The 12,067-nt window shown below is 46.5% G+C and overlaps 1 protein-coding gene across 4 annotated transcripts in view; it reads right to left on the bottom strand.

The window, feature by feature from the left end:
- The window catches only part of LOC147605124 (RING-finger, DEAD-like helicase, PHD and SNF2 domain-containing protein), a 72,499-nt gene that overhangs the window by 6,979 nt on the left and 53,453 nt on the right, over positions 1-12,067 (bottom strand). For all 4 annotated transcript variants that reach the window (XM_086794427.1, XM_086794429.1, XM_086794426.1 and 1 more), the window contains 6 exons: positions 11,587-11,799; positions 11,383-11,499; positions 10,981-11,238; positions 10,503-10,731; positions 9,998-10,218; positions 9,100-9,251 (listed from right to left, as the gene is read on the bottom strand). In XM_086794427.1, coding sequence (XP_086650553.1) covers positions 9,100-9,251; positions 9,998-10,218; positions 10,503-10,731; positions 10,981-11,238; positions 11,383-11,499; positions 11,587-11,799 — 1,190 coding nt within the window. The remainder of the gene's footprint in view (positions 1-9,099; positions 9,252-9,997; positions 10,219-10,502; positions 10,732-10,980; positions 11,239-11,382; positions 11,500-11,586; positions 11,800-12,067) is intronic.

The following is a 12,067-nucleotide window of genomic DNA, read 5'->3' on the forward strand; positions in this document are numbered from 1 at the left end:
GGTTGTCATGGCTTATTAGGAGGAAGGTGGGGGGCTAGCCCTTCAGGTCTCTCATCTTTGCATTTCGGTAGTACAAGTCCCAGCCCCATCTACTTATCATTGGACTCCGGGCTCATCCGAGAGATCGGAGATTTGTAGCAGCATTGTAGCCTGGCACATCTAGAGAGCTCGATGCAGCGAAGCCATCGAAGGCACCCACATTCCGCCTGTGGAGTCCATCAGGAGCATTTTGATTGACACCATTTATACCCTCCATGGTCAGTGGGGGAAGCTGTAGGGTGGCTTTGACTACATGCGGAAGCGGCGGGAAGCCTTCTTGAGGCTCTGGCGGCCTGCCCCTTTTCTCATAGATAGAGGTGGTGATCCCACTTGGCATTATAGACCACCTATGTGGTTATTCCCTCCCCCTCCCCCTGTATGAGATAGCCTTCTCCTCATAGAGCGGCCAGCCGGAGGAGAATTGCATCTTTTTCCACCTTTTGATTCTTTGATCCCCACCCCGTACATGGAGACCAGTTTGTATCTAGTCCTTCATGGTTGTATTTAGCCCTTCGAGGTTGGTTTTTTTGTTAACTAATAGAAGGATCTTTTTCCTGAAAAAAAAGAGGTTGGTACTCTCACATTGATGAGTTTTTTATTGCAAAGTGGCTTCAACCAAAGTAAGTGTTATCCCAATTTATATATTCTCCATCAAGAAGATTATATTCCTGTAATGAAGTAGATTTGGTTGTGCATGGGGAATGGGACCTTACGCTATATTAGACATAGGACTCATGGACATTGTACCTTTCTGATCATATACATTTTGATGAGTACACTTACTCTTTGGAGCTCCAAGCTTCCATGGTGAACTTCTCCCTCTTGAGATGTTAGGATGGTGACCCGCACCCGTATTGTCACTCCATGCCTTGAATGGCCAACCCTAGTTTCTTGCAATTAATTTGCTTCTTGTTTATGTGGATAATCTTATTATCATCCGAAGCAACAAAACCATTATAAATCAAGTGAAGGTGAGTCTTTCTAATGAGTTTGACATGAAGGATTTGGGATCACTTCGTTACCTTCTTGGTATTGGCACTTTATTTCTTACTCAATCCAAATATGTGAAAGAGTTGTTGGAAAAGTTTGATATGGAGCAAGCCCACTGCAACATCTATGGAGCCAAATCTGAAAATTTCAGCATTCAACCATAAAGTAGATGTTGATGGAACATTATACAAACAGCTGATTGGAAGTTTCATTCACTTGGTCAGATATTGCATATGCAGTTGGCAAGCTTAGTCAACATATGGCTGACCCAAAAGATTCTCATTGGCAAGGTGGAATTGGTTTATTGTTCTACAGATGATCAAGTAGCAGATATTCTTACCAAACCACTTGGAAAAGTGAAGTTCCCATACTTGAGAGACATGCTGGGTGTCAAGGAGAATAAGTTGATCATTAAGGGGGAGATTTGATGGAAATAATGTTCTCTTATTCTCAAATATTCAGATCAGCTGTGTATAGTTGTGTAGTACTCGTCAAGAGCTTCGAGATTTTATATACGATGCATAGAACATTATTATTTATTAGTGTTTTATTCAAGTTTTTAACGTATGGACATTTTAAGTGACTTTAGGACATTTATTAGATGTGAATAATTTTATAAACTTTCAGCCATGAAGAGGTACATGTATCAACCTCTCTTCCAACAGAAGCAATTGTAATCGATTCGTTTAATCTATGCAGTCTATTGTGTTTCCTCTCTCTCATCAATCTAATTACTTAAACAGGCATTGATGGTGTTAATTGTTCAATCATTCATCTGATTATTTAAACATTAATTATACGTGCAGAGTTTGGGGTGGCCTCATTGGTTATAGATGCCCTCTTTCAGGCCATCACTTACATTCAACATGTCTACACTCTTGATAGAGATCGCGCTCCACGGCTAGCACTAGAGTCGTCTATGCGGTTATATTGTGAGTGGGAGAGGGAGCAGGTGAGAGAGCTGGACTGCCCTCCTCGTTGTCCACACCACAACCTCCATTACCGATACATGCATGGTATTTGGAGGAAGTTGAGAGATCTCATGCACATGGCATACCGATGGACCCTCTCCCCCCATTTCAGTACAACCTAGATTCCCCCTGCCTTGACCTCTCATGAGATGAGATCAACCGGATCATCCGATTAGATCTACTAGACTACACATACATATTGGACATGGGTGTCGCCGTCAGAGATGGGTATAAGAACTGTGAGTTCTACAGAGATCACTTCTCCGAGGATGGATTCATGGAATACACATGTCACATGCTATGCGTATGGTGATTGGCCAGCTCAGGGTATCCTCCCACCGGCTCATAGTAGAGACTGGCCTAGAATAACCCAGAGAAGGAGAGGATATGTAAAGTATGCACCACGGGAGTGGTAGAGGATGAGGCCCATTATACGTTTAGATGTCTGGCTTAGTACGAGATATGGGGGAGATTCTGGGTGATACAATATGACAGAGACGCCTAGGCATGTACTTGATGGAGCTCAGACAACAGGGATGTAATGTTGAGGCAGCAGAGACAAGCCCAGCCCTGCAGACAGGACACCTCCCAGAGAGCAATCACAGATTTCTTTGTAGTACACTAATCCACATCAGAGCCACCACCCATACTAGTGCCTCCGACATCAGAGCCCACCAACCATACTACCCGAGCTCTAGCTCCACGCCCCAAAAGAGTTCTTAGGGACAGAGCCCGATCCATTCTAAGAGCCACACGCCCCCCCAACCCAGAGCATTAGGGCCCTCCACCACACAAAGACAGATCTGGGAGGTTCTCCGCTGACAAATACATGCTCCCATCATAGAGGCCTAACCCTCTTTCTGCGCTGAGATTGGTACTGGCTGAGGAGTGATCATATATCTGGATGTATACACACATTCGTGTTTTTCCATTGAGAGACAAGTCCAGTCCACACAAGATGTTGCCCAGAGATCCATCACTGATTTCTTCACTGCATGACCATTCACATCATCCACTCATACCGACACCGATGCTTGACACAGGGGCCATATTCGCATCCTAGAGGAGTCCTAAGTGGGCAGGCCTACTACCTGCCAAGCGCGAGGTCTACTACCTTCGGGTCCTTTGTAAAGGTTAATATATCTTTCTTTCTTTCTTTCTCTCTCTCTCAGTCCATCGACTACATCCAAGATCACGGGGCACTCTCACCCCAAGCACACATCCTGGAACTTATCTCGAAAAGTATCGGCACGCCTTTGCTTGTTTCAGATATATGGGCATTGAAGTCTCTAATCTATGTCCCTAAAAAACTGCAGGGTAGTGAGATTTCAAAAATAAGGTGTCTCAGTCTAGCGTAACCTCAAGCTCCCCCCTGCCCTCTGCGCCTTGCGCTCCCTGCCTCCTCCTCCCTGTTGTTCCCGCCCCCTGCCCCTTAGCTTCTCGCGCTCCTGACCCCCTGCTAGGCCAATGCTTCATTTGTAGACAGATGGAACATCTAGCCCAAGCTTGCCCTCGTCGTGAGGAGACGTGATTCCTCGTCGTGATTCCTCCCCCCACTCTTAGTGTCCAGTGAGGCCGACAGACCCCACTGTGCCCTTGGCAAACCTCTCCCAGCAGCCTTCTTCTCTAGTGGATCACTCCCAGCCGCACCCCTCTCCCTCTCCCTCTCCCTCTCCCTCTCCCTCTCCCCCCCCGCCCCCCTCCCGCTTCCCCTCCATCCTCGCCTCTGACTTTTCTTGCAACAATTCCTTCTGTCCCACCCTCCTCATCAGAGCCCGCCCTTCCCTCCACCTCCGCCTCTCCAGAGCAGTCCCATCGACCCCCAGCAGCCCCCGACCCAGAGCGGAGGATGCCGGTGAGTTCTATTCGCCAATTGGTTCACCGTTTTTCTGAGCCGGTTGAGATGACCATTGCTGCTTCCCCGGTGAGGGCTCTCCCTGTGGATTATAGTTTCTTCCGATGTCTTCCGATGGAAGGGACAGATATGTTTGAGGAGACAATAGACCCTATCTAGATATGTGTGGTTTTTCACCACTCTAGACCCTCTATGCCAGAAAATGGCGCGATGATCTTCTCTTTCCCCTTGAGTGCAACCCCGGGGACGGAGTGGGACTTTGAGTCGGTGACTGCCGCCATCCAAGGACAGGCAGTTGAGCTCTCTCACGATCTTCATGACCTTTGCATCACTGACGTACTCACCCACCTATGGCCATTGGCTAGGATGGAGCTTGGAGGATCAGCCCACATAGATTACGACCGAGAGATGGTGGCTTCCAGCCTGGAAGTGCTGCTTTTTGTGTTCATGCATATTTCGGTCCAGTACCCCTCCCCCCTTCTTACAGGTACCTCCATTGTGATCGACGGAGTTTGGAGTATGCATACTCTTGCACTCGAATAGAGTGGCATCACATGGAGGATAGGATCCGTGCCCACTTGGCGCGCCTTCATCCCAGGACGGATTGTGATTATTCCTCGTTTAAACCCTCGCCCAAGACTCTTTGAGTGGAGGGCAATTCCGCTAGTTCTGCCTCCCACGGAGATTGATATGTCCATAGTCTCATGGAACATTTAGGGTTTATGGGGGCCTCGGTGCTTTCAGAGACGAGGCGCCCTTAGAGGAGAGTTGCAGAGAGCCTTCGTTGGGGGACCTATCGACATTCTTTTCCTCCTGGAGCACCACCTTTCCGAGGGGTGCACCCACCGATGCGGAAAGATCTTACCAGGCAGGAGTCACTCTTTCTGGTCTCCATCCTTCGCACGTCAAGGACACAGGAGGAGTTTGTATTTCTATCAGTGATGACAGGCTCAGGCGTCATAGTTCTAGGGCGAGCACAATGGGTTACCATTTGATTGGTGAGGATTGAGTTGGCTTTCTCAATGTTTATGCCCCAAACGCCACTACAAGTAGAGCTCTCTTTTGGAGCACAGTACAGTAGGCCCTTCCCTAGGCAGACTTTTGGTGCATGGGTGAAGACTTTAATATGATAGAGGCAACAAATGACAGACTTGGAGGAGGCACGGCCACAGTCTCAGGAGCAGAGTACTCTGCCTAGGAGGAGATGATACTGGCACTAAGGGGACAAGCCCCTTGGCATCTTCCAGAGTTTGGGTGCAGCCTTGGGAGCCTTAGCTTCACGCGCTCGGATAGGACTAGCACCGGCCCCAACCTCTCCAGACTAAACAAGTTTTATGTTGATGAGCCGGCTTGCGGCCGTGGGGGCATGATCGGCATCTTGGCAGACACTACCTTCTCAGATCATGCCCCGGTTACTCCTGGAGACACGACAGGCCTGCGAGATCTAGGATTCCCGATAGCCTCATCCAGGACCCTGAGATTTGTAGTAGGATAGAGCAGATATGGGCAGGGCTGACTTTGTTTCCGGCTCTGCTGCGTGCACAGTGGATGTGGGCCTGGAGGAGATCAACAGTTTTTTACAGGAAGCTACCCAGAGCAGATTGGAGGGATTTCGCGTGCAAGAGAGGAGTTTGAGGAGGGGTATGGCTTCTCTATAGCGGCTTTAGGAGAGTTCCCCAGATAGCCCGTGGATTGAGAGTCGAATAGCAGTTGCCCGCACGGAGATTAGATCCATAGAGGAGAGGAGAGGGTGGAGTTCAGGTACCATGCCAGAGCTTCTTTTTGGACCCAAGCCGGTGACAGAGTCACAGGAGATTTCTTCGAGATAGCTGGCCCCCACAAGAGGAGAGATGGATTCGTAGGTTGCGTGGCCAAGATGGAGATATTGTTTCTAATACCCCCCATGTGAGAGCCATCGCCACGGATTTTTTCCGATCTCTGCTCACTGGTGCCCCATTATCCCCATAGGTGATGGACACGTGCATGAGAGTTTGACGACACACGAGAGAGGTGGTTCCCCCTTCTCTATGGGCCTTATTATTGACTCCATTTTTTGCAGAGGAGCTAGCGGAGGCCATAGTTGTTTCTGTATGACATACGACACCATATCGTACGGAATACCGTACGGAATCGTATGGATTTTTCAGATTTTTTTTTGAAAATGTTTTTTTCCCCAAAAAATTTAAATTTTTTGGGGGGTAATGGTCTTGTTTTTGCTTGTCTATGGCTGTTTGAGCTTCCTTTGTATTATGATGCTTCCCTCCTTTTTAAAATACTCCATATCTTGAATTGGAAATACATAAGTTTATAAGTTTTTTTTTAAAACATCGTATTTGATCGTACGGTAAGATAAAAACTTATATCATATTGTATTTTCCCGTACGGTATCGTATCGTACGAATCATACGGTATCGTACCTAACAACTATGGCGGAGGCATTGACGGCACTTCCTAGGGGCAAATGCCCATGGGCGGACGGGCTTAGAGTCTCTTTCTTTCTTCGTCATTGGGACCTTATGGAAGGCGGTCTTTGTGCTGCCTTCAATGAGATTATGCTCACTAGTGCCATGCCAGAGAGGTTATCAGAGGGTTTGATACACTTGATTTCCAAGGAGGGTGGTGACAGATTGGAGATCCAGCAGTGGAGACCCATCACTCTTCCAGGGACCGCCTATAAGATCTTGGCCAAGGCCATCAGCAGGCGACTTCAGCCTTTCCTCCTCGATTTGATTCATGACACTCAGACAGGCTTTGTTCAGGATCGGAGCATCCCAGACAACATCTTCACCTTCTAGGAGGCGACTGCTTCGGCTAGGATGATGCAGTAGCAAGACTTCACAATGCTTCTTCTCGACTTTGAGAAAGCCTATGATAGGGTGGATTGGAGCTTTTTGGAGGGCACGATGAGCTGGATGGGATTCCCCGTGGAGTGGATTCATGGGGTATCAGGACTTTACTCACCCTCGCATAGCCAAGTTCTCAATCAGGGAGCCTGTGGCGACAAATTCCCCCTCTCTCGCTCGGTTCGGCAGGGCTGTCCTCTTATCTCTTCCTATTTGTCACCGAGGCCACGAGTTGTTTTCTCTCAGCCTAGGAGACCAGGCTCCAGGGACTGCGCTGCTTGATTCAAAGTTTGTAGATGACACAACAGCTTACCTGTCAGGGGATGTGGGGAATCTCTAGAGATTCGCGCAGGCGATCGAGATCTTCTGTCACGATAGCCTAAGAGGAGAGGCTTAGGCAGCCTTTGGTCTGGAACCCCTGATCCGTTTACCCAATGGCCACATGTTGGGGGCCTGACCTCACGTTTCTTGGGGTGCGTTGAGTACTGACCTGCCATGTCCCTAGGCAATTCGATTCCACCTAGGCAGTTACCCCTGAAGGTGCGGAAGAGAGACTTGATAGGGATCCGCGATAGAGATAGGCATAGCATTGACATCGACTCAGCTATTCCTCAGGAGTGGCTGACTCCTATCCCAGACCCAACTCCCCCATTGTGGCTTGGTGTGTTTACCAAGCATGATATTCTTGCGGCAATTCACGGAGTGGACGAGAGCAATGGGCTGCTCACTGTTTCTATTGGATCCCATGGTAGATTAAAGAGATCCGAGCTTCCCTTAGAGGATTTCAGTGGCTGCACCCTACAGAGGGTGAGGGTGATTGGATTTCAGGCATGGGAGTGGCACATCGACCCGCCACCAGCCAAGGTGGCCAGGGAGAGATTCTGGCGGCTATGGATATGGGAGTGCCGACCTCTCACGCGTCTACAGTGGGACCCTGGCGAGTGGACTTGGCATGACTCCACCTATTGGGAGGAGACTTTGGATGCCCCCTTCTTTGCATATAGAGCGCGGCTAGGCCGCAGGATCCAGATGCCAGAGATTGATGGCACCCCGACAGCAGCAACACATTGGTAGTCACAAGACCTCTCACAACGTTTCCTTTCAGATTTCTCGAAGAGGGGGACATTTTCGGCCTAGAAAGATCACCCTCTTTCTTTGGCTGATGGCACACAGGAGCTTGGCGGTCGGCACTTGGCTGGCAGTTGGAGGTCGGCTAGTAGCTTGCCCGTGGTGCGACCACCCTCAGGAGTCTTAGTGACATTGTCTTTGGGATTGCCCGAAGGCTCAACAGATTTGGCAGCAGATTCTCCGCATCTTCACTATGGACAGGGCCTTGACCCGAATCATTACATGGGGCACTGTTGCTTGGGCCACAGAGGCAGGAGTGGTCAGGGCTTATGAGGAGGATGGGGGAGGGCTAGCCCTTTAGGTCTCTCACCACCGTATTTCGGCAATACTAGTCACACCCCACCTACAAACCACTGGCCACTAGGCTCATGCCAGAGATGGGAGATTTGCAGTAGTATAGCAGCTTGGCACATTTGGCAAGCTAGATGCAGCGAGGCCATCGAGGGTACCCACACTCCGCCTGCTAAGTCCATCAAGAGCATATGGCTCGATATCATTCATACCCTCCGCGGTCAGTGGGGGAAGTTACAGGGAGGTTCTGACCGCATGCAGAAGCGGCGGGAAGCTTTCTTGAGGCTTTGGACGCTTGCCCCATTTCTCACAAATAGAGGTGGTGACCACACTTGGCATTACAAACCACCTCTGTGGTTGTTCCCCCCCCCCTCCCCCTGTATGAGATAGCCTTCTCCTCACGAGCGGCCAGTCGGAGGAGAAGTGTCTCTTCCCCTTATGATCATTTGATTCCCGCCCTTATATGAGGCGAGTTTGTATTTAGCCCTTCGTGGTTGTATCTAGCCCTTTGTGGCTGTTTTTTTATTAATTAATAGAAGGATCTTTTTCCCGGAAAAAAAAACTATAGGGTAAGCCATTCGGCTGATAAGTATGCAGCCAAGTGCCATAACAATCTCATACTGGCATTCCCCAATCTACAAGTTTACAAGATTGCCTCCTCAACACCTAAAGACTTGCACTTAATTTCTTCAACATCTCCCCTCGAAATGAAAAGCTGTTGAGCCTAGGATTAAAGAAGATCAATTTTTGCATCACCACACTAGTTAGCTAGGGGTTTGCAAAAAGTCTCAAGGCCATGGCCCAACTTGGTCCTATGGGCCTTAGTAAACTGCAGTTTCCACACAACAAGACAACCATTAGTGTGGTGTCACTACCACATGAGATTTTATAAGGTAGTAAGGGTGAAGTCAGGAGACTTCCTTTCGATATTTCAAAGAGACTTATCGCAAAAACATATTACACAATATGAAGTGAGGTTTACCTTCTCCCTTTGGCCCGAATAAAACCGATCTTATTAGCTGACAATGAATGCTCAACAACATCAAGCACATCGTTCCAGGTTGAAAACACAAGAAACCTTGAGTTCTGATCCGATGCTTGTACACGTATAATTCTTTTTATAACTGCTTCCATCTGCCAAGATCAAATCAACCCTTTTAATGGATCATTTGCCTTGCAGCATGTTAAACAGAAACATTGCCAGTGGAAGTTAGAGAAGCATCTAGAAAAACAAGCAATTAAAGGTTGTGTATGATTATGTTGAATGAAAATAAATAAATAATGCATGAATAGGATCCTATTTTACATATATGTTCCCTGCACAAGTGACGTTTGTATTATATTCTTTAACAGCTCAGCAAAGGTTGGAAGCTTATATTTTTCATTCTAAGCTAAGATTGAAAGCTTAATCTTGTTCATGTATAGATGTGCATCTAAAGTTTGTTTTTTAAGAAGAATGAGAAAAATGAGCAGTGCATGTCAATGTGTGTGAGTCCATGACATCCAGTTTAGGTCCCAATTGTCTCAAAGTTTTGACAAACCAACAGGAGAAGGGGGAAGGAGGAAGAGGGAGGGGGGTGAGATAAAGAATGTAGGTAAGACGAGGGTAAAGCACAGGTGAGAGGAAATTAAAACCTCAGTGCAACTAATATTGTTGTAAGGGTACGAATTAATTGGCCTCATTGAGGGTAACTAAATAATAGAGTCACGGTGTTTCACTTGAATATAATAGTGTCACATGAATGCATGAATTAAACTGGAGCCGAAGGATATATTATAGACTATACTAAGCTAACTGTTACAGCAACAGAAGAGAGCTATCAAAAGCTGTAATTGCCATGTGGCAGCACATGATTTTCCAAGACAGCAAACCATCTTACCTTTGTTCCATATGACCCTTTCACAGAGACTGAAGATTCTGCATCAACTTCCTTATTTTGCAATTTACTAATTGTAAGTGAATAGGATGTTTCATCCAACTTATTATCTATGAAGGCAATGTTCTCCATGTGTGTGCGGTATCTGCACGAGGGACATGAGACCCGCTTCATTTCTGGGTTGGAATGTGAGGGAGCTTCATTATCTGCAATTGTCATCAAACCTGTGTTGCCATATGCAAAATGTTAAGTAAAAGAGAGCTACACAAAAGAAAAGGATAAAAAAACCAGTTTGTAAATCCATAGCCATCATCTAGAGCACATGAACCGTGGAGGAGTAAAATAAGGTCATACATATCATGTCATGTGTGCTTACACATGCGCACGTGCACACACACGGCCCACTTATGCATACCGCCACGCAAAGGCACACGTGCACGCACAGAGACATCATCACACTATCCAAACAAGCACAAACAAAATCCCCCAAAAAAAAGGTCAATCTTACATTTGCAACAAAGCATATGGCCACATGGTAGAACCATCATCTGCATGTCTAGAGATTCCTGACAAACTGGGCAGGTTTCTTCAACATTGCCTCCAAAAGCACCAGACTTCTTGTCAGAACTGTTGACAACTTTCTCTTGAGGCAACGTTTCCCCGTCGTTTGCTTGAGAAGAGCTGCATTCTTCAATACATGGTATCTTCCTTGATCTCTCTCTAGTGATAGCAAGCCCCTAACAATAGTGTTATCATGCGTATTGTTTATTATATGAAGATCATGAACGAACAAAAAAGAAAGATGTGAATGAACGGAAACCTCTCTTGTGATAGCAGGTCCCTAACAGTGTTGTCACATATCTAGCATCATCATAATCATGATAAATGTAGCATCGTGCTACTGCCTCAAGCAAGGCATCTAGAAGTTGTTCTTGGTCAAACACTGTTAATCCACGTGTGCTAACCATAAGCTATTTTAAGAGTACCTTTAGGTATCGAAATTGCCCTTTTGCACGAAGCAAATCATCCAATGCAATGAATTTGTCTCCAGTCAGCTGGGCGTTCCGTTGTGGAATCTCCTCCAAATGTAGCTTAAATATCTCATCACTTGCATGAGAGGCTTCTTCCCCGGGAAATTTCAAGCAAAGCCTAGTCTTGGCCATATTAAGCTCATCGAGTGCAAGCAAAACCATGTGTTGAGAGACTGCAAGCAGTCGAGCTTGTGCGTATTCTTTCCGCATAGCCTGATATGCAAGTTCAAATATGATATTACTTTTACATGCAAGTGTTTACCAAGAGCATAATGCACTTTGGGATGAGATTTGCAAGATATCTGAGCAGGATTATGAGACATGACAGTAAGAGAAAGATCTTAGAGAGTTTCTCACTTCAAACACTTCAAGGTGTTTTGCACTGGCCGCTACTAAATCCTGCCCCATCTTTTGCCTCATGTTTGCTTTGATGAGTTTCAAAATATTCTCAGTTTCTGATGGAGATCGAATTACCTAAAACAGCCCAAATATATTTATATAGTAAACAACTGATGATATCTTGTGCATCTCACATAAAAATCAAGTGTCAAGATTTCACACCTGTATATTTGAAATCTCTGTCACTTTGCTTTTGCTTTCTGCTTTGTGTAGCTTGTTTTCAGAAGATCCGCATGATCCTGCTGCCATTTTGACAGTGTTCATACGTTTTAGACTGAGCATATGCTGTTGAGCAGTGAAAGCATCTTCCAATGAGACGACCTCGCCAACGTTTGCCGCGCTCGACCTCAGCCGAAATAGCCTGTTTTCATACATCTGCATACAATGTTTGCAAATCATAGTCCTGAGATCCACAGTACTTCATACAAGTTTTTGATATTTACCCAATTAAGCCCGGTATTTACTCACTGCATAATCAATACATAGCATAGTTGTTTCCATGTTTTTTGGCATACTAAGTCACAAGGTCTTGAAAACCTTCTCAACTTACCTAAATGTTTACAAACGCCCATTGGTGAGCCGTTTTCATACTACCAGAGAATTAGCAATGAGGTTAAATAAGCAGTCATCATTGTCAACCTGT

Source organism: Cibotium barometz, chromosome 60, assembly GCF_041138505.1.
Source record: "Cibotium barometz isolate CiBa-2024 chromosome 60, ASM4113850v1, whole genome shotgun sequence".
Lineage (NCBI taxonomy): Eukaryota > Viridiplantae > Streptophyta > Polypodiopsida > Cyatheales > Cibotiaceae > Cibotium > Cibotium barometz.